Source organism: Ananas comosus, linkage group 22 (genome assembly GCF_001540865.1).
Source record: "Ananas comosus cultivar F153 linkage group 22, ASM154086v1, whole genome shotgun sequence".
Taxonomy (NCBI): domain Eukaryota; kingdom Viridiplantae; phylum Streptophyta; class Magnoliopsida; order Poales; family Bromeliaceae; genus Ananas; species Ananas comosus.
Genome location: NC_033642.1, coordinates 1,619,807 through 1,643,120, shown reverse-complemented (window position 1 = coordinate 1,643,120; position 23,314 = coordinate 1,619,807). Strand labels below are relative to the sequence as shown.

General features: G+C 35.8%; 2 protein-coding genes across 2 annotated transcripts; one reads left to right on the top strand and one right to left on the bottom strand.

Annotated features, from left to right (window-relative positions):
• LOC109727045 (vesicle-associated protein 1-1) lies at window positions 1,819–9,006 on the top strand. The gene is made up of 8 exons (XM_020256914.1): window positions 1,819–2,058; window positions 2,175–2,245; window positions 2,419–2,500; window positions 2,603–2,718; window positions 3,249–3,413; window positions 3,511–3,552; window positions 7,040–7,117; window positions 8,398–9,006. The coding sequence occupies exons 1-8, from the start codon at window positions 2,007–2,009 to the stop codon at window positions 8,506–8,508; spliced, it is 717 nt and encodes a 238-aa protein (XP_020112503.1). The 5' UTR covers window positions 1,819–2,006; the 3' UTR covers window positions 8,509–9,006.
• On the bottom strand, window positions 13,687–21,316 carry LOC109727320 (ATP-dependent zinc metalloprotease FTSH 2, chloroplastic). Its single transcript, XM_020257389.1, has 5 exons — window positions 21,177–21,316; window positions 17,858–19,042; window positions 16,666–16,979; window positions 15,726–15,966; window positions 13,687–14,354 (listed from the first exon to the last, which is right to left on the bottom strand). The coding sequence occupies exons 2-5, from the start codon at window positions 19,040–19,042 to the stop codon at window positions 14,010–14,012; spliced, it is 2,085 nt and encodes a 694-aa protein (XP_020112978.1). The 5' UTR covers window positions 21,177–21,316; the 3' UTR covers window positions 13,687–14,009.

Sequence of the window (23,314 nt, the reverse complement as noted above, 5' to 3'; positions counted from 1 at the left end):
TTGCCCAGCCTCTTAGGTGAAAATTACCGAGTCCCACTCAATTATGTTTTTTTTTGCAAATCCCCTGTAGTTAGTTCAGGATAAAAATGCACTGAGGCTCCTAAACTATTATCATTAAGAAAAGGCTCCCCCAAACTTTGCACCTTGGACTATCTAACCTTCCAAAATTTTGATTCTACCGAACCAATCTTTCACTTTATTTGATTTGAATTAATCAACAATACTTTGATTTTAAAATATAAATATATTATTTATCTTTACAGATTCAGTTAGTATATTACATGCAATTCTCTCAATTTTAAATTTATTAAAATAAGTATTTTATTTAAATTTTACAGGCAAAGTACCGTTGGTCGACTTAATTAAACAAATTAAAAAATTAGATAGCAAAATCAAAATTTTGAAAAGTTAGATAGCTGACTCAAAATAGTATATAGTTCAAGTAAATTCTGCATATTTTTATCTAAATTTTTTTCTTGTCGTATCCATTAGCATATAAAGGTCACTTAACTAGTAAAATATTTTAAGTATAACTTTTTCTGATTTTAATATATAGATCAATTTAATAGATACAAGAAAAAATTGACAGAAATATAAAAAATAGTAGTTAGTTTCAACTTGATACAATAGATTACTTGAGAAGTCGAGAAATCACGTCCCCAATCTTTCCGACAAGAGGAGTGCTAGCTGTACATTTTAATCTGGAGTGTACATCTTACAACTTTCATATCAGGCAGCTAAAATTTTTTTAATTATTTTATTCAAAAAAATATTTGTTATCTTCACCCAACTTTTTTTTTTTTTTTTAATTTCTGTTCCCTCTACTGCCTTTCTCTTCTCTCTCTCTCTTCCTCCATTTGCATCCTTATGTTTTGTTCAAAATCCATGTCACCCAATTTTTCCAATGGACACCACCCACTAGCGGCTCATTTGTCGCTTCTACCCCTAAACTTTCTCCTCCCCCAATTCTTAACCTTAATTGCTGATTTTTTTTTAGAAAAATAAAATCTTAATCTAATAATTAAAATTCACAAAATACAAATATCTTTAATTTTGGATTGGTCTAACAATTCAAATAGTATAAATTTGTAACTATATCGAGCCAAATATGAACAAGTTAATTCAAACTCACGTTCAGCTCGTTAAGATTTCAAGTTAAAAACTTCAGCTCGTATTTGAATCATTTATGAAATAATTGAGCGGAATTCAAGCTAATTTTGAGCGGAATTTGAGTTGGCTTGCGAACAGTGAGTTCGATTGCTAGTTCTAAATCCTAATAGATAGCGTTGCTTTAAAAAACTAAAATCCTTTAGCTGGGGGACCAATTTGAAAATTGTCTAGTGGAGGGGGGTTGCTGCATTTTCAATTGTTTAGAAAAAATTCAAATACTGTCCCTGTAGTTTTGTACTTTCTGACTTTTGTACTCTATAATTTAAAGTGTATCACTTTTGTACCTTGTGATTTTATTTTTCTTTTTTTATTATCCGCTGCTAGTAATTTTTTTCATTAAATCAATAAAAAAGTTAAAACCAACGGGTACTAAAGTAAATATTCGATAAACTATAGATGGAGTATCTGAAATTTTTTGTATATAGTATAACAAAAAGTTAACGAAGGGGCATGTGAAAAGAAAAAAAAATAAAACTACAAGATACTAATTAATATACTTTAAAACTAAAGGGTACTAAAGTGAGATAGTGTAAAACTACAGGGGTGATATTTGAAGTTTACCTTTTTTTTTTTTTTTTAATTCTAAAATCCACAATTCCCACCCGTTGTGCTCAACCCCTGTCGCTCTCATTCCCCCGTCACCGGAACTCCACTTTCTCCTCCTACAAACCCGTATTCCCACTTCCTCCTCCTCCTCCCCCTTCCCCAACCTCTCTCTCGAACCTTCTCTCTCTCTCTCTCTCTCTCTCTCTCTCTCTCTCTCTCTCTCGTCGTCGTCCTCGATTCGCCGCCGCAGGGGAGCGACCGAGCCCTACGATCGTTCGATCGATCTCGAGATGAGCGCCAGCGAGTTGCTCGGAATCGAGCCCCTAGAGCTCAAATTCCCATGTAAGTTCCCTCCCCCTAAAACCTCTTCGATCGTCGTCTCTTTCTAGGGTTTCGATCTCGTTCGATGAGTTTCTAATGCTCGATCTCCATTTGTGCTCGGTTTGATCCGCGAGAAGTCGAGTTGAAGAAGCAGATCTCGTGCTCGCTTCAGCTTTCGAACAAGTCTGATGACTGCATTGCCTTTAAGGTATTGAAATTTTGCTTATTAGGGTTTTCTTTCCTTTTTTTTAGGTTTTGAAATCCTGTAGATTGCGTTCTTTGTAAACCCTAGAACGGGGTTGGAACCGTGTTTTTAACAATTTTTGGTGTTTAATTTTTATTTTTTTTCCAATTTGGGGATGCTACGTCCTCCTGTCATAGGTCAAAACAACGAACCCTAAGAAATATTGCGTGCGTCCAAATATGGGCATCATTTCGCCGCGATCCACGTGTGATGTCCTAGGTTACATTCTCATGAAACTATTCCCTCATGTTCTTCTTTCTATTGAAGAAAAATGCAATTTTTAATTACTTTTTGGTTTTTTTTTTTTGGTTATTGGTTCAGTTATGATGCAAGCACAGCGGGAGGCTCCGCCCGACATGCAATGCAAGGACAAGTTTCTTGTGCAGAGTGTTGTCACGACCGCTGGCGCTGCCGTCAAGGATATTACACCAGAAATGGTGCTGCTTCTCTTCCTATTTTTTTCCCCCCGTAGCATGAGCACCAGTGCGTATCGTTTGGTTGGAGAATAGAGTGGTGATATTGAATTATAACAATTGTCTTCATTTTCCTGCTAAACATTTGTGCAATTTGCAAATTTCCATGTGAAATTGGGAAATGGAAATGCTTACATTGAAAGCCTGGTAGGTTCAACAGTATAACGTAGAATCACGAATTGTTATTTGTGATGAATTATGATATTTCCAATGGGCAGTCCATTCTCTGTGGTTATGTACTCCGTCCTCCAACCAATCTTGATGCGGATAAATCTGTGAAGTAGATTTCTTATGAATGACATTTATTCCTATGACTAGGATACAGAATTCCCATGACCACACACTATCTAGTATCTAATAGCTGTCATGTAAATTTTGTGATTTTTGGGCTTTATTATGCTCAAGCTAAATGCCAATTTATGCCTAAATGCCAATTTTGTGATTTTTGGGCTTTATTATGCTCAAGCTAAATGCCAATTTTTGTGTTTGTATAGTTCACAAAAGAGTCGGGGAATAAGGTGGATGAGGTCAAATTACGAGTTGTCTATGTTGCACCACCTCAGCCCCCTTCACCTGTTCCGGAGGAATCTGAGGAGGGTTTGTCACCTAGAGCTTCAGAATCTGAAATCGGAAATACGGGTCCCAGAGAATCATCCACTGTGAGTTGCTGAGTTGTTTGATTCACAATTTGAACGCATTAAGTTCTGTACCTCTTTGGTGGATATAACTTAATTAATTTTTTGTTCTCCTAAACAGGCAAGAAGAGAGTTCGTTGATACCCAGGAGAGGTCTTCAGAGGTTGGTCTATTGGTTTTTTTAGTGCTACAAATTAATTGAGAATTCCTGGCATTTTCGTAATGCTTTTTTAAGTGCTACAAGTTAATTGAGAATTCCTGGCATTTCCGTAAATACTTAAATTTATACCTTTTTGAAGAATAGAATGCTACTACACAACTTAGTGCTGTTATATTTGGTTTATTAAACTGCCCTCGCACTTGTGTTTTATTTGCTGATTCATGTTGCCTTAGAAGCTTCTTTCATTTGCTTTAAATAACCTGCAGACTGGTCATTACTGTTTGCTTCAACTAGATATGCCATCTCAATTAAAAGCTAGTGCCTCCTACTTTCAACTTACCGTGTGAAAAGATCAATTAACTTGATTTAGCAGATTAGTCACTTATTGTAATACTCTAAGCATTTCATTGATGTCATCTTTAGATTCTGAACCATTTTGGTGATTAATTCCTGTTCACAATTAGCTTAGAAAATGAGTCAAGTAACTTAATTACATTCTGTTGTTGCTGGGTTATGCCTGATCATAGGCAGAGTTTAGAGAAGACTAATGTTTGCCGCTAGAAATGTGATGGGAATTATTGATAAGGTAGCTATTGTATGTACTATGTAGTATAGAATAACAGGCTGATGTTGGATTGAAAGAGGGAATAGAGATAATGCCTATCTTTGAAGGGTGTGGGATGATGTGCTTTATACCGTTGACTGCAGAAGGGAACTTTGTGCATTAGTTTGCTGATCAATATTGGAGATAGAGTAAACGGAGTGGTGTTTATGATAGGTCGAAAATGAGAAGCAATAACCTTCCTGGTCATGAGGTGCTGTGCCTTCACTGTTTGACTGGGCTTTAGCAGGTTGGAAAACCATTGGGAAATTGAGCAGTGAGGATTGTGCATAATTTAGTTCTTGTCGTTGTATACCATTGGCCTGGTTGTTTTGAGCTGTTGAGCTTGCCGAGTCATGGATTTAGTGACTATATTGCCTGGCTTTTGGATTCCTTTGATCCATTATGTATACATTCGAATGAAGTTTGATCTGTCAACCCGCGATGGCTTTCAAGTATTCATTGATGCTTCTTATCTTATAAGATAGTTGTCTTTATGTTCTTTGTAGATCAGTAGATCACATTAACGAATTGTCAAATGTTGTATGTCATACGTTGTGTGTAAATTTTGCAAGGAGAAGCACGGGGATTAAAACATTATTGCAGCATATCTTGTTTACCTGAAACCAGCAAATGGAATTAGAACAGAACTATTTAATTAAGATTTAAGCTTGGATTAGAGGTCGCTGCCCTTTTCTCTTGATTTACTCCCCTCTCTCTCTCTCCCTCTCTCTCTCTCTCTCTCTCTCTCTCTCTCTCTCTCTTTAATCAACTAATTTAATAGTTTCTTTAGGATTAAATGGCACCAGAGCCACCTGATCTTTGACCATTTGTTGATAACCACCTAAACATTCATATTTGCCATTAACCATGTAGATTTATATTTCATCAATTTAAAGTGACTAGCAATAGCCAAATGGTCAAGAAACAACGAAGGATGCATACCAGCAATATAGAACAGTCTTTTTGATGTTAAAAATTCAATCCAGCAGTAAAGAGTTCAGCATTTAATTGTTAAAATATTAAATGACAATTAAATGTGATAATTGTGGTCTATCCAAAAGAGAGTTTTTTTTCCTCATCAAGAGGACTCATCTGTATCAATAGCATGTCCTTTGTTGTTTCTTGACTGTTGGCTAATGTTAGTCACTTTAAATTGATGAACTATAGACTCAGGTGAAATTTTAGGCGGCCGATATGAAGTTTAAAGTTTGGGCGGCCATGTGCAAATGGTCAACGGTTCACATGGTTATGATGCATTTAACCCATTTTTGTGCGACTGAAATTTATGCACATGACATATGTTTGGTTGGTCGTCGATTTACTTTTGGAAACAACACCTCAGAACTTTATAATAGTTGCGGCAATCCAACTTCTTACTTATATGTCCAGCGTAACTGGAGGGTCTTTATACATCAGCAGCGAGGTGCCAAAGAAAAATAAATTTCATGTTAAGTATACTAGTTGGAAATGACACGTTAGGAAAGTTGATAGATCCTTATGAAAATAACTGGGAATCAGCTACTAGGGTAATCTTTATCATGGGTTGCCAATTTGTTTCATCTTAGATTGTAGTTCTTTGTCGCTAGCCTTTCTTGCAAATATTGCTAGATCTTTTTACATTTTTTGGCTCTTTCTGGAAAGCTATGGGATCCCTTAATGTACCTCATATATCTTTACTGTTGGCTCGCACGAAATAGCAATGTTGCTCTTTCTTGGCCCATTATCACTTCCTGTTTTTCGCTTCTGTGAATTATGAAAGCATTATTGACAAACAATAAAACATGATGCTATTGCTCATTGCAACCTTGTGGGTGTCTGTTTATAGTAGAGAAAAGTGGGGGCATGTTTACAATTGTTTATTTTTCTTTGGTTTCGCTTGCCACTAGTTCAGTACAATCGAAGTTTCTGAATGATGGACAAGAATCTGTTCCTTTATTATTGGTTAATTTTCCAAACTCTATATTCTTTAAGAAGAACAAAAAAAAAAGGTTCTTTGTTCATTTTTGTTCTTGTGTTGTCTAATATACCCATCAATGAAGAGTTTGCAAACCAAGGATTTAAGTATCGTAGCAAGGGGTTGTACCGAAAATTTGCTGGCATGGCACGACACAGTGCCCGTCGTGCTGTACCATGCCATGCCGAGCCGACGTGTGTCGGCCACCAAAATACCCGTGTGCCGACACACTATGCCATGAAATATTTATTCTTTGGCACAAGTATATTTTTATTTCTTATTATATTCTTTATCAAATTTATGGCACTTCACTGAGATTACTACTTGGTTATTTCAAAGAAAGGATGATATTGAGCTATGCTATAGGCATGAGGGTTGTATCATGTCGATATCTTATTGGCACAATACAGCACGGTGGGCATAGCTCGTACTGATGGCAGTCATAATGTTGTTGCGACTTATCCTCCGTAGCAATAGGTCTAAGCAAAACCAACCAGAGTTGTGGATAGGATTTTAGGGGAAACAGAAGCAAAACATGTAAACAATGCTAAATATGCAATAACGTTTTTCCTTCCATCCTATTTGGCATATGGCTGTCAAGTGTAGACAAAGTAAATAAGTAATACTGTTGAGCTGTATGAAGAGAGATTTGGAATGAAAACCTCTGCATTCTTATGCAGAATGTTCGTCAGTCACTCGTCTCATGTGAAGAAAAGTTGCTTTCCTCATATTTTCAGTTGATTCATAGGACGATTTACCTGGTGTTTTCTTTATGTTTGGAGTTTCTCTGCTTCTCTACTCCTTAAATATATATTCGTCTGCACTCTATCCTTCTATTTTTTGTGCAACGTCATGCCTGTTTAGATTATGTTGTGCATCGCCAATAAATGTCGTGTTCGAGTATTATTTTTGTGCTTTCTTCTCTATTGTAGGTTGCGGCTTTGATTTCAAAGTTGACAGAGGAGAGAAATTCTGCTATTCAACAAAGCAATAAGCTTAGACAGGAATTGGTGAGTGTTTGGGTTGCCAACTGTTCTCAAATTTTATTGCCATTTCATTTTGCGTATCTTTGATATCAGTTTTATCATGTGGTATGAGAATGCATTGATCATGTGACACGTGGCTGTACCATTCCAACCTCTTTCATGAGATATAAATTACAAAATTAATTTATGCAATTTATTGTGCATTCTAGTATGCACTTATATTTAAACACATATATATTCTGTACCTCTATTTGGTGATAGTTTCAAGTTCCCCGATTGTTCCCTTTTATTTAATTGTTTAGTAGTTCTACAGTTATATTCTTGTAGTTGAGTTTCCATGGCACAAGGTTCCATGATTCTAGAGAGTGGTTGTTTTTTTGGTAATAAAAATGGCTATCTGATTCTAGAGAATGGTTCTTTTTTTGGTAATAAAAATGTCTATCTGCATAATGTGACAAATGGATTCTGTGGTTGGTGTTGGAGCTAAATAAACAAACTCCGCTATGTAGAAAATGACATTGTTTAGTTCGAGGATTTTATGTGTGACTCTGAAGGATGTCTTATAGTTTGAGGAGTTTTGTTTGTTACTCGGGGAGGATGTCTTAGTGTTTGCTATCATAGTATTGATACGATTTGGTGAGCAACTGTTTACAATGACAACAATTGCCAAATTTGCCTGGAATGTGATATGGTTGGGTTGGAAGAAGAGGAGGGGGGCGCGGCGGCGGGGGGAGTAGAGTTGGACTGCTATGTATAAATTTGTTACTGAAATACTAAGCAGAACTCAATTGATCATTAATATAAGTTTTGGATAAATTTGTCATTGTTAGCAAGACACCTTGAATCATTGCTTTTCCCTTCATTGCAAAAGGTCGATTGCAGGTTATGGACATAGGGGTTTACCTTGCGACAGACTAAAGTCAAACTTTTAGGGCCTATTTGTACGCACGAATGACTTGCGCAGCACTTCTCTGTTGTTTACTTTGGCGGCTTGTTGGGATTACCTCTTCTTAATCATTTTCCTTGGAATATTTAAATTGCTTTGTAGATGAAATGTGCTATCCTGAAAAATAATGATCATTAGGATCTTACAACAAAATTCGTATATCAAATTCATGGGCTGAAATCGAAGAGCAAAACCCCATGAGCTAAACATTCAAACTGGCCTTATGTTATGTTATAGTTGTCAAATGAAACCCTCATCGTACCACTTGTTCCGGATTATCTAGGATATTCCTTAAATTGTGTTTCTTCAGTCGTTTCTTATAACGGATTAACATTCTCACGGCACGCTGTGCATGCAGGAACTAGTAAGGCGAGAGGTCACTAAGCAACAGGGCGGTGGTTTCTCCTTTATGTTTGTGCTGCTGGTTGCGTTGCTCGGAATCATACTGGGTTATCTTGTGAAAACCTAATTTGTGCGCAGGCTTATTCTTTTCCTGTGGGATCTTGTTGGGATATTCCTGCAAGAAAAAAAGAGGGGGGCGTGGATGGACGAAGTACCACAATAATTTTCTTTCGATTGTCTCGTAACTGTTTAGGATTCATTGCTCGATTCAATGTTAAAAGGTCTTCTAGACTTACAACCTCATGCTCGCAGGTCCGAGTTTCGAGGCTTTTGCGTAAGGGTAAGTATGTCTCCTAATTCTTTTGTCTATGGGACCATAAGTGGGTCAGGGTCTCTCTTTTTTTTTTTTTTTTTTCTTTTTTCTTCTTCTAAACCCTTTCTCCATTTCCATTTTTTTGTGTGTAGCATGTTTGTAGTGTTAGAACATACGACTCGAGACTGTAGCTTCCCTGATACTGCCCTTGTAACCTAGTTTATGTAATCTGAGTATTATCCGCTCATTTTAAGCTACTTACTGATGTACAAGTTATGTTGAATTATTTACTGTACATATCCTTGTTGTGTACAAGATCACTCCCGCCCTTTCGTATTTCGCCACAATAATCGTCTTCTCTGCTTTGTCCTAAATTCAGCTAGCATTTGAAAGAGGAGATAAATGGGGTTAGGATGTTCGCGTGACTGTTCACAATATCAATTGTTAGAAAGAAAATTGTGAGTGCTTGTATATGATCTGGTTGCTTGGCCTTGGGCGGACAGGAGAGGTGTTGTCCGACCAGCGCGTCCGAACCGTGTCAAATTGGTAGTGGATTCGGGGCGGGACGTGACAAAAACAATCTTTCAGCTAGTAAGTGTTTGTTTTCTGAATTTTAAGGAGTTTTGTGGCCAGGTTGATCATCTTCAGAAGTGCTGTATAAATAGAACTTATGAATAGAGCCTGAGAACTGTTCTTAGAACCATCAGTAGTAGCCTCGTTCAGTAAATGCCTTCCAATATTTTTCTCTGCTGCAATTAAGGTTTTGTTTCTTACTCTGTAGACGAAAAATGCCCGTTACTTTTTAATCTAATTAGCCATGTAAGTATTCGTAGTGATTTAAAGTATGCAACTACATCTAAAACATAATCTCACCGAATTAGGAATGTCAATGGGTCGGGTTTGGGTCGGATTTTTAAAACCCCGTACCCGAACCCGAAAATTAAATTAAAATCCGTACTCGGATCCGAATCCGGCGGATTTTAAAAATTCATACTCATATCCGTACCCGACCAAAAACCCAAAATCCGAACTCAGCGGGTTTTAAAAATTCATACGGTTGAATAAAGATCTAAGGGATAAAATTTATTAGATATTTTATATATTATATAAATAAATAAAAAATAAATTTATGTATATATATAATTTATTTGGGTTCGGGTCGGGTAAATACAAAATCTATATCCGTATCCATATCCGTCGGGTTTTTATTTTCTATACTCATAATTGAATCCATAACTGTTCAACTCGGGAAAATCCGCCTCCCTTCGAGTTTGGATTCGGGTAATATTTTGGATATCCATACCCATTGACATTCTTACACTGAATGCTAACGTCTCTTAAAGCTTTGAAAGAATTGACAATTAAAATGTACTTTTATGTAAGATATATCTGAGTGTTTTTTTTTTTTTTTTTTTTTTTTTGGTGGTGGGATATAAAAATGATTGTATCTCTAAGCAGCATTTGATGCTTATAAGTGCAGTTGGGTGTTATCTTTACTTAATTGTTATGGTTGTCACCTCTAAAAGGTTTGGATATTCAAATAATTTATCTTTAGGCAACTTATTCAGTATGACTTTTTTTTTTTTTTTTTTTTTTTTGTAGTGATTGTAAGAAATAAGTTTGAATTTTGCTTCTCGACAGGTTTTAATATTTAAGATTTGATAAGATAATATATTTCACCTATCAGATAATTTATCTTACTATAAAAAAATGACTTACTATAAAAAAATGACTTGAATAAAGACTATTGTATTCAATTACACATTTGATTAGACACCTCATCTAGCAAATAGACAAGTTTTTTGACTAAATTTACAAAATATAATGGACAAGATATTCATGTTTCTAAACAGAATCTTCGTTCAAAGTCTTACTGGTCTAGTCGACGACTCAACAAATAGAAAAATATTAAACATGTTTGAAAATTATGCAGGTTTAATTGAATTTAATATTGTGAACAAAATATATCAAACATCAAATATTTTTTTAAAAATATTGGAGAAATGGAAAAATTCAAGACTTAAAATGTTATTTAATTTGAAATTCAAAATTTATTATCTAAAGACACGATCTGATCTTAGCTTCTTAATAGTAACTCATAATATTCTATGCAGTCTATATTAAATTATGACAGGATAATTTACTATTTAGACGTAGTTCGCCATGTAATTTGCTGAAAATAGCATAGATCACCTGAGAATTAATACTTAAACGTGAGCATGTGTTTTTTCTTACTGTTTTTTCCCAATCTACTGTTTTTTATTGTCCTCTATTATTTTCTGAATTTTAAAGAAACACCATAAATAGTAATGAGGTGAATACTTATATGGCTTAAAATGACTTACACTCTTTGAATATGATGTGCGATTCTAGACATTTGATACACCTCATTTACGAAATATATACATTTTTTGAGTAAATCCACAAGAAATACTGAATAAGATGTTCATGCTGTTTGAACCTCAGGTTATAGTTTAACTAGCTAGTTAAGTAGGTTAACACTATTTTTCTTTTTTTGATTTTTTTTACCAAATTGATTCTGAAAACTGAACTGGACACTTTTTATCTAGGAATGGCTGTTCATTAAAATTATCCTTAAATTTAAGCCCTCTTCAGTTACCCCATCCAACAACATTATCCCCACTAATCTTATAAAATTAGTTTATCCTAATTAGATGTTAACAGAAGTGAGTTGTAATACAACTCTAATACTTGAGAAGTCCACCCATGATTTGCTTGGCCATTTACATGAAAAAAATCATTTAATTTTAGAATGAAAGATATAATTATTTTTGAAAAGGATAACAAAGATACTAACAATGTAGATATCGCCGTTTGTTTTCATGATGTATAGCGTACTAACCCGTGCGATGCGACTGATAGATAATTAGAGAAAATATAGAAAACATCAATAAAAAAAAAGAAAAAAAAACAACGATAAAAAAAGCGATAATGAGGGGTGGGATTCATTTTGCCGTTGAACGAAAATAACAGACGAAGAAAGAGGAAGAGAAAGGACTTTAGCTGGTTCGGGTGGAGCACACACTCAAAAATGAAGGAAAAGTTGCCATGTGGCAACTTTAGAAGAAATAATGTATGAATAGATAAATAAATAAATAATAAATAAAATAAAATGAAATATATATATGATTGATAATTTAAGTTTTTTTTTTCGAATTATTATAATTAATTAACATGTAATGCAAGTTGGCCGAATAATATATGATATGAATCAATTGGTCTGGTTTGGTCTAATAAAGCAGACTCGTTCAAGCAAAGAAAAAGGGCACCGGTTTGGTTCAGGCAAACAAAAAATAGGGAACATGAGCCGGTTTAGTGTAGAGGTCTCACTCAACCATGTTTTAGTTCAAGCAAAAAAAGGTGAAATTATTTGGAGGACTTGAGCCGGTTCAAGAGGGGACTCATACTTGACAATTTGGTTTCGTTCAACTAAAGAAAAAGAACCGGTGGAGCCCACACCCAACAACATTAAAGCTTGTGTTGCCATGTGGCAAGTTTTTTGAGAAATAATGTAAAGTAATAGATTTCCCGCATTATAATTATTAGACCAAATTCGAGCATGATCGGGCATAACAATAATATAATCTAGATGAATCAGACCAGTTGAGCTAGATCCACTTAACATGCGCAATTATCTGACTAAGTTATTAATTTGAAAAATTACTTTTTCTTTCCTTACGACGTATGTACCCATATTATTATCTAGTGGTAGGTGTCACCATAACTTTATATGATTAGAGGATGAAAGATTGAAAATACTTTTGTATTTTTTGGGTCTTTCAAACTATAAAAATAGTGTTATTAGCCACCGTATTAGCAAACTAAGCGGAGATAAAAGGTTGCAAGTTTGATTCCTATCCATTACTATTAAAATTTGCCACTTAGGCTAACTGCGATTACTAACTCTCTTTGTCTAAATTTTATTGTTAAAACTACTCGCTAACTAGGTCAGTCAATTGTTGGTAACTCTCTAAGAAATCAGAAACATTTCATTCTTTAGATAAAACGTGTATAAAAAGTGAGTATATCTTAAAAACAACTATTCTGACAGTCGAGCATGACGACAATACAATCCAGACAAGTCAGACCAGTTGAGCTAGCTCCATTTGACATGTGCAATTAATTGACATAGTCATTAATTTAGAAACTTATTTTCTTTTTCTTTTTTTTTTTATGAAATATGTAACTACATTTTTATCCGGTGACGAATTTAATCGTAATTTTACACCATTAGAGGAGGAAAAATTAAAAATATTTTTGAATTCTTTGACTTTTCGAAGCATAAAAGTAGTGTTTCCAATGACTGTTTTACTAATCCAAGTTTAGGTTGCATAATTTTGGTATCTCTACTTTTATACTACTTGAACTATCCTCACAGTGACCTCCATCCTACACAAACCACAGCTGCTGTCATCCTTTTCGCCGCCATCACTGCATACATCCACCACCACTTTTGCCGAAATTTCATATCAATTTTCTGCAGTTAGTCTGATTTGCATTTTTCTTTTCTGTGGGGCAAATGTTACCGGAAGATTCATCCATTTTCGACTCTATAATTCCACTTTGTTTACAGTTCCCACTACCATTTGTATTGTGAACCAAAACCCTAAGATCCCCTACCTGCAATTCTAATGAAACAGTATATGCTTCATTCTATACAATGTCAGAGCTTGTAAATTAAGCACAAGAACAAGGATACGCCACTTCTCCCTGAAAAAGTGGACCTAGAATCATTAGCTGAAAAAAGCCACCAAGTAAGCAAATTTTAACCTCAGGTGAAAATGTGAAGGTGCATATACATCGATATTCATCTGAAAAAAGGCAAAATTCCCCAACCAGTAATTTTTCCAATTTCAGTAAAAAATAAAAAGAAAAGAATCATAGTGAACATCTCAAGTATGGTTCTTCCACATCAAATACAAATGCAATCACCCTTGAAGGGATCTTCTTCAATTTGAGAAGAGCGAACCCTTCATTAAAAGAATAATCCCGTATTTATCACTATCACTATCTTCCACTAATACAAGATCTCGATATACACGATCAACTACTAAAAGCCGCAAATTAAAAGCTCCAGCAAGTAGAAGCAGGATTAATCTTTTTGCCTAAAACTTTTCATACTATGATGATCAAAAGTCCGAAGGATAGTTGTAGCTACACTCAATCAAAAGTATATTATACAGATTTTACATCAAAAATTCGACATCGTATCCAGAAATAGTGAATACACGAATCCAAATATGAACATTACCGTATTTCACAACAACCATCCATATTGTTTCTGAGTGAGCAAACTAAGCAGGGAGAGCAGCTGCAGGAGTGGCTGGAGGAACCCTATTCTCAGCAGGAATCTCCACGAATTCGGAAAGGATTGCTCTAAATTCGTCGCCCGACAAAGTTTCCTTCTCGAGAAGCACTTCCACGATCTTATCAATTGCTTCTCGGTTGTTCCTAATATGAGCCAAAGCAACCTCGTATGCTTTGTCTGATATCCTCTTCACGGCCGCGTCGATGTCCTCTGCGAGTTTCTCCGACATAGAGTTCCTCGCCATCATTCTCATGATGACGTCACCGCTTTGTGCTGATAAGTCCATCAGTGACCATGGGCCGATCTCTGACATGCCGAATGTGGTCACCATCTGCGCAAAAATTGATATACTGTGTTCAATACAATTTCATGTATGGTGGATAATACTTATTGTAGATATAATAATTATTATTATATATTTGACAACTTTTATTCACTGGTTTTGCTTTGCCAAATTTGGGCTGAAGTTTCTATTAAATAACGTGAAACAATCATTGCTCTCAAAAAACTTAAAAGTGGTAGAGAACGGTGTTTTAATACTTTTATATTTAACACTCCTCCTCACATCTGGACTCGAGACTTTTTGATAGACCCATGATGTAAACTTCAGTTAAGTGGGAAGAAATCAATTATTCTAGGAGCCTGGCGTGACTCGAACTCAAAACCTCCTGTTCCAATACCATATTAAATAATATGAAACAACCATTATTCTCCAAAGAGAATGGTGTTTTTATATTTTTATATCTAATAGTTTCCTTATATGAACTGGACTGCCCCTTGGACACCATTTTGTGCCCTAGTTAACCGTTTCAGAGTGAACATGTAGAAACTCAAAAAAGGGTGGATCTTTCATCTAAAATGGCTAATAAAAAAAGAAAAGTTCCCCTTCTTTGAAGACTGATAGTATTGTCCAATGGACAACTCAATGAGGCTTACTTTGATCACTTTTGCCCCATTTTTGAATTTCCTTAAAGCACATACGACCAGTCTTGATAATTTATAATTCTACTTCACTAAGCAAGCTTTAGCACAAATGACTCTGTTGGATGACAAGATTTAATTAAAAGACATACTGTAGTGTAAGATTGTCGTGCTATGTGCAAGCCCATTATCGAGAGAGATAAATACGCGCAATTATAGAGGGTAAATATGACCGATCCTAAATTGTTTGCATATACCGTGATTACTACTCTGCATGCATGCCCGAAGAATTATTAAGGCAACAACACAATCGCCCAAGAACAAGAAAGATAAGAGGTAACAAATATGGTGGAGCAATGTACTATCTCATAGCATTTGAAGTTTATCCCTTAAGACCTACAATGCATCTCAAAAGAGAAACGAACACTAATCAGCAGGTAGTTTACTTCTGAAATTATATCAGCGTCAAGCGTCTGAAAGGTGTAATTGTGTGTAAGTCAAGCAATTCCAAATAGTACCTTAATCTACGTGAAAGATCATTCTAACATTTTAAAGCAACAATAGGACGGAAAAAGACCGAAAAAAAAAGGATCAAGTATTTTTATGATGCTGTTATTTCATCAACGGTTCAACACATTGGGTAAGTAAATGTATACAATTTATATTTTAGAACATGTATATTTGATTAAGAAAACTTGGCCCAGTTAAATGCCATTCTTTGCAATTAGTTTTTGCTGATTAAATACAAGAAAGGCTGCATGATGTGTCTGAAGGTTATTACCTGTTTGGCTAAGCCAGTGATCTGTTGCAAATCACCTGCAGCGCCAGTGGTCACCTCAGGCTCCCCAAATATAACTTCCTCGGCGGCTCTGCCTCCAAGACCTCCAACAATTCTTGCAAAGAGTTGCTGCTTGGAGATCAAAGTTGGGTCGTCGGTAGGAATAAACCAAGTAAGCCCACGTGCTTGGCCACGTGGGATTAGGGTTACCTTTTGGACTGCATCGTGGCCCGGAGTCAGAGTCCTGCAAATAGGTAGTAATTGTCAATGATACGAAAATCTAGATAGCTTCAAAGAAAATTCAAGTACCATACTGATGTTAAGAATTTAATTCTAGTGATGAAGTGTAAAGATGAATGATGCGTGAAAAAATAACTTCCTCAAAGTCAGTTGAGTAATGGAGTCCATAGCTGAATGAAATAAAGATCTATGGGGGATTTCTTAAAATCGGCTTTATCATACTGCAATTATACTCCTTGCAACTTCTATTGGCCAAAAGATTTTAATAAGACTCCTAAAGCGCAATGCCACACGGTATAGATGAATTTTAGGGTCAAAGATGTAGCAATTCCCATCAGCATGGAGGTTACTGAGATATCAAAGACTTGAGCCACATTTAAATGTTTACAGTTCAAACAAGCTCATATTATGTTGCATCGGCTTTCTTATGTAAACATAAAGGACTATTGTAGTATGAGTGTCTGACATAGAAAACAGAATTGCAAGAAATTAAAGTGTTTCCCTCGAAACAAATCCACCACTTTTTATGATTTTGCAATTTTGATCCCACCTTTTTTTTTGGTTTGAAATTTTCCATTATGGACTGATTTATCTGTATAGTTCCTGGTCGAAGGATCAAAGTTGCAAAATAGAAAATTCTGTCCATTTGTTCGCAAAATAATGCAACATAATTAACATGAAACTTTGGGGATCTCTTACTCACCCACAAATTGCATGTCCAACTTCATGATAAGCCACAAGACTTTTGCTTTTCCCATCAGTCATCACTGTCCCTTCCATTCCAGCAACAATCCTGTCAATGGAGTCATCTATCTCCTTCGAGGAAATTGCTGTCTTCCCTCTTCGGCCAGCCAATATGGCCGCTTCGTTCAATAGATTTGCAAGGTCTGCTCCACTAAAGCCAGGTGTTCTCATTGCTATGACATCAAGAGAAACATCACTATCAAACTTTTTATTGCTTCCATGCACCTTCAGTATTTCTGTTCGACCACGGACATCAGGAACATCGACAGTCACCTGCCAATTTTAGTCGAATATTGAGTTAATATAGAAGCTGATAATATGGTACATGTGATTATGAGTCCATTGAGTAAGAGCATCTTTACGTATAAACTGTATTTTGGGTCCTCAACCGTTTTAGAAGATTTCCATTTGATTCCAGACCTTTCAATTGTTACAATTGGGTGGATGCTCACCTTTCCATTCCATTGCAATCTTACTGCTTTCAATAAATTCCTAGGTTAAATTGGATGGAGATGCCCAAGTAATAGCCGAATGAGAAGACTGAAAGTTGCTTTTATGGCAGTTATATGACAACTATGCAAACATTTCTGAACTAGGCTGGAATACTATCAATAGCACCAAGCTATTGGTGCTATTAGGCTTTCGGCCCTAGGATGAAAAAATATACGGTTAGGATGATATGGGCCCCCTAGGGTTGAGTGAGTTATTGGTTTAATAGTATAATCTAACGGGTAAAAATAGTCAAAGGGTTAAATCTAACGGCGGAAAACTTAATAGCACCAAATGCTTGATGCTATCGATAGTATCCCAGCTGGACTCAACATTTCTTCATGATTTAACAGAGGAATTGAATCGAAAGGGCTGAAATACCACATCACCGTTGATCAAAATAAATGGCCATTTTGACCAAATACATGACATATTTCTTTTTTCCAGTTTGGCCAAAGTATCCTTTTATGGACTGAAAGACCTCTAGCAGTAATCCTTATTTATGATAGCAATGTCACTTAATGGCATGGTAGTCCATGAAAAGAGATTTCGACCCAAAGTTGCATAAAAAAGATAAAAGTGGTTTGGGATTTGAAAAGGGGACAGAAAAGAAGCAGATTATTGAAAAAAAAAACTCAAAATTATAATAGAGTCGAACTAACCTGTCTGTCAAACCGCCCAGGCCTCAACAAAGCAGAATCCAATATGTCAGCGCGATTAGTGGCAGCAATCACAATAATACCGGTGTTTCCTTCGAACCCATCCATCTCAGTCAAAAGCTGATTTAGTGTCTGTTCTCTCTCATCATTCCCTCCACCGATCCCTGTACCTCTTTGCCTCCCGACTGCATCGATCTCATCAACAAACACTATGCAAGGGGCATTCTCTTTTGCCTTCTTGAAAAGGTCGCGGACACGTGAGGCACCGACACCCACAAACATCTCTACAAATTCAGATCCCGAAATAGAAAAGAATGGGACCCCTGCTTCACCTGCAATTGCCTTGGCTAGCAAAGTCTTCCCAGTTCCTGGTGGACCTATAAGAAGAACTCCTTTAGGAATTCGAGCACCGACTGCAGTAAATCTTTCAGGCTTTTTCAAGAACTCCACAACTTCCATGAAATCTTGCTTTGCCTCATCCACTCCCGCCACGTCATCGAATGTCACACCAGTGTTGGGTTCCATCTGGAACTTGGCTCGTGACTGCCCGAAAGCGAGGGGGAAACCAGGCCCACCAGGTCCACCAAGCCCACCAGATGATCTTCTCGATAATAGAAACAATCCTCCGATAAGTATGAGAGGGAAGGCTAAGTTTCCAATCAAGTTGAATAAAAGAGAGCCTGAGTCTTCTTGCGCATTATGTGCGGCAAAATCTATGTTCTTCTCTCTTAGCTTTTGAAGAAGCTCCTGACTTAGACCAGGGAGTTGCACGCGTACTCTTTGTATGCGATTACCCAGCTCAGGAGAAATGGCTTCTACAATTGCGATGGTTCCATTTTCAAATAAATCAACCTTTTTCACCCTATCCTTGTCGAGATATTCGAGAAACCTAGAATAGGACATTCTTGAAGAGGATACACCTTGTTCATCCGCAAAAGCACTTTTTGTACCCGCCAAAGCTGGAAGTCCAAGTCCGATGTTTCCAAGCAGTTTTAAGAATTTTCTTCTGCCATTTTGGTGCTTATGCTCCAAGGATGCAGTTGCAGAGACTCGCCTATGTACGAGACTACGTGAAGGAAGCCTAGCTAAACCAATTAGACGTTTTCCATAAATTTCCTTTGTCAAATTTGGCATACCACAGCATTTAGATGTCCCATTTGCAGTGAAGCATACAGATGGAGATGCCATCTATGTTTGCAGAAGAACAAAGTTTATAGATATTAGACCAATATCATAATTCTGTCAGCGATGAAGAAAACAGGATATTCAATAGAGAAAAAAAGAGCATGAAGCAAGATCTAATTCTGCTCCATCATTATGGTGGTTGGTTGATGCGAATGAAGACTTTTGCCTGAAAATGTACATATATCTTTCTAATTTGTACCTTTATCTAATGCAAAATTCAAGCAAGATGTTAATAAACAGGCAAATATATCAACCTGGACCCAGTACTCTTAACTTACATATTCAGGAGGCATCAAACTAATCTTTGGTATGAAGCAAGCAATAAAAGTAGAGAAACTATTCTTAAATGTCACTCAATTTTTCCTTTTCTTAATGGACATCTAGATATTGCCAACCAGGATGAGAAGTGATTTCAACTTGAACATTTGACCGCTCTATTAAAGCATTACCAGAATAAGAAACATCAATTACAATAAAAAAGAACAAATCTAATAAAAAACAGATCAACACATACATTGACGGAGTGAACCATCTTGTTAACAAGTATATATGGACCACTTAAAAATTACTGATTATCGACATTACTGTTGATAATGTCAAAATCCTTTCACCCTTGATTAGGTGTATCACAGAACTCTTTCAAGAATGGGTTGATCTCCAATTTCCAATGTGTTGTAGGTTATATATGAGATTTTTGTTTCTTGTAAAGCTATAGGCTAATTAAAAATGTTTCAAGGCTATAACTTGACTGTCTTGCTATAACTTAACTGAACAAACTGAAACAGAACAAAACAAACTATTCATACTTTGATAAGAAGTAAAAAAAAAAAACTACATGATACATGGTTTCACCACACTCACAACCTAAGTTTCTATCCAAGTACATGGACAAATACAGCCAGTTTACAAGTATAGATGATGAAGAAATGCCTTTTCAATTCATAACAAACTTTAAGTATCCTTCATAGCTAACCGAACATCATAAAGTCTACTTCGCATATACACTATCCAACAAGAAGGCCAAACTTAATGTCATTTTCAACTGAAAACCATCAAATTCCCCCAAGCACGAATCTTTTCACCTTGAAATAGATATTCTCAAGTTTAAATGATATGTTGTATAATGCATCATAGGCCAAACACTATGTCTACAATCCACAGCAACAGATCGAACTTTTGCCTAAGAAATTCCGATTAGTTTTTGCAAGATTACCCTGAATAAACTTCTAGCAAATGATGAGCAAAATCTTCTATACTAATTATAATCTATGCCGATTGTTCTAAAATACTCCCTAAGAACTATTAAGGCAAATATGTAAGGAGACCCCATCAACTATAGGCCATTCCAAAATAGACTCCGGGACTTCATCTTTCTGGATTTTTACCCCTTTAACTTTCAATTATTTTGATTTGAGCTATTTCAGTCATTTGCATAAAGGTTTGCCGAAACATAGCAATTTCACAAGCTATCAGGTCTTGGGATCAACATTTCCATTAGCTTCAGAAACTGTTAAAACCATTAAAATTTCACAAGATTTAATGAACTTCCCAACTTGAGGGGGTGGGTCTCAAAAGCAATCGGGCATCACAATCAACATTCCTATTAGCTTAAAAACAGGTACAACCATTAAATTTCAAGAAATGATCATTAAATTTAATGAAACCCCCAATTTATCTGGCGTAAATCACTTAAATCAAAACAATCGAAAGTTGAGGTGGTCTCAATGAAAGAAAAGCCAAAAAAGAAGTTAAAAAAAAAGGCTATGAGGGACAATTTCGAAATGGCCTATAGTCGAGGGGGGGTGTCTCCATACATTTTTACCAACTATTACGCACATAAGCACTCCTAATCTTTCACATGCTCATCAAATTGGGCCTTTCCTACACAACACAATCAAATCTCTAAATATATTCCAAATAATCCAAATACTTCTAACATCAAATCAAGCAGAAAACGAGAAGTGGATTTCTACGGATTTATACAATCAGATCCCTAAACATTTTCAAATAATCTCAACACTTGTAGCATCAAAATCGAGCAGAAAACACGGAGATTGGATTCATATGCTAAAATATATCACAAATGAGACATCATACGAAGGGGATTTTGATGAGAGAGAGAGAGAGAGGAACTCACTTTGCGATCTCAACGGGTTGTTGCTGTTGCGTGGAGTTCGCAGTGGCTAAGGAGAGTGGGGATGGGGGAGAGGGGTTTAAATAGAGAGAGAAAGAGAGAAAGAGAGTGGATATTTTTGGTGTGGAAGTGGAGAGAGAGAGAGAGAGAGAGAGAGAGAGAGAGAGAAAAGGGAGATTGTTGCTTCTATCGGTGGGGATGAGGCCACGTGGCGCGCTCCGTTTCCACAATAGAGCGTGGCCCTGGGAATCAATTGGCTGTTGTTTGGGCGAGGGTAGGAATGCAAATGGATCTGGTTTGGTGGAGCCCCCACCCGGATCCGACCTGAGGCGGTAAATAAGAATAAAAAATATAAAAAAATATAATTTGTTTCGAATCTATTTCGATCCGCTAAATAAATAGAGCAGAAGGCGAAAGATTCTTTTTTTCCTTCAATCCATCTCGATTCATCAAAAACTCGTCAAAAATTCGCTCTCGATTTCGATCCGCTCCAAATAGTATGACAAGAGAGAGCCAAAAATAAAATAAAAAATCATCCGTCCTGAAGTTGCCCCGCCCGGATAAGAAATAGAGTGGGAGGTGGGAAAACCCTCCCGCCCGCGCATCCGCCCCATTTGCATTCCTAGGTAAGGGGTTATTAGGAGCTGTTCTGTTCCTCGAAAAAACACAAAAAAAAAATTTAAAAATAATTTTATAATATATTTTAAAATTTTTTTTTTTATCTATTTGGTTAAAAAAATTATTTTTTGTGAAAAAGACTTCTTTTCAAATTTTATGAAAATTTGGTATTTTTGTTTTCCTAAAAAATTCAAGAAGCGAAAATATTAATTTGTCACCGAATTTGAAAAATAATTTTTTTAAAAAAATTACTTTTTTTCTTAACCAAGAAGATAAAAAATTCAAAAGAGATTCATTAGAAACCTTTTTCTTAGAAGTTTTTTTTCTTGCTTTTCCTACGAACCAAACACCCCGGCGATCAGAACTTCTTGGTTAAAACGTAAATCAATCACTGGACTTTTAAGTCATTTTAAAATTAACCTGCTGAGCTTTTTTATATTTGATTTACACTCTCTTAGCTTACAAATTGTTTGATTTAGGATTTTTTTTGTTAGCAAATTTGGAAATTATGGTCCTTCCATTGGCAATTTTGAAAAATTTTTTAGAATCAAATACCCACCAAAAATGCACGTGATAAAAATTACTTTACTCGGAAAGAAAAAAAGCAAAATTTATATACTCTTACTTAATTTTGTCTGATCTTTTTTGAATCGTCGAACATATATTATCTTGACATTTCTTTATATTTTATCAAGAATCGCTTTTCTCGTTTTTAATTAAAACAATTCTTGATTACGTACATCTCTTATGGTGGTTGATTCTAATAAAACTTTCAAAATTGCTAATGGAAGGGCAAAAGTTCAGGGGAGTCAATTTCAAAATATGTGAAAGTTTAGGGGGGGGTGTCTTTACATTTTATCAAGATTTTATTTATAAAAGGCCATGTATGCACCATGTATGTAGTTGATATTTTAGAAGCTGAAATATGTAGTGAATAGTTGAGTACATTCTAAATATAGTGAATGATTCATCATTTTCTATATTTTAATAGTTGACTATTGTTGAACATATGTGGCTAATTTAGGCCATTAAGATTTTCACAAGTGTACTTTTACATACTAAAAAATTTCAACAAAACTAATTTTTAGAAAAAAATCCTATGAAAAATGACTTGGGTCATATGGGTATTGTGCAAGTCATACACGTAATTTGACTATATGTGTACTATATAAATCATGCACGTAGTGAGAGATTCAGGCCCACTAAAAAGCTTAAGTTATTAAGTGAAAATACCATTTATATTATATACAGATCAAGATTCCATTTTGTATTCGATATGGGAGTTCTCAGCTAATACATGATACAAACTGAATCCATATAATAGCTAGGACTAGTATGCGGCACAAATAACTTTACATGCGCGGTTGGTACACGATGGTTAGACCCCCAGAAGTTTGGATGTAAACTAAACTCTGACATTATGTTAAAATAATATAAAATAATCGTTTCTCTCTACCGCATTATCTATCTCATCCTCAATTGCTGTTACCTGTGCAAATAACTAATCTGCTAGTTAATGAGAA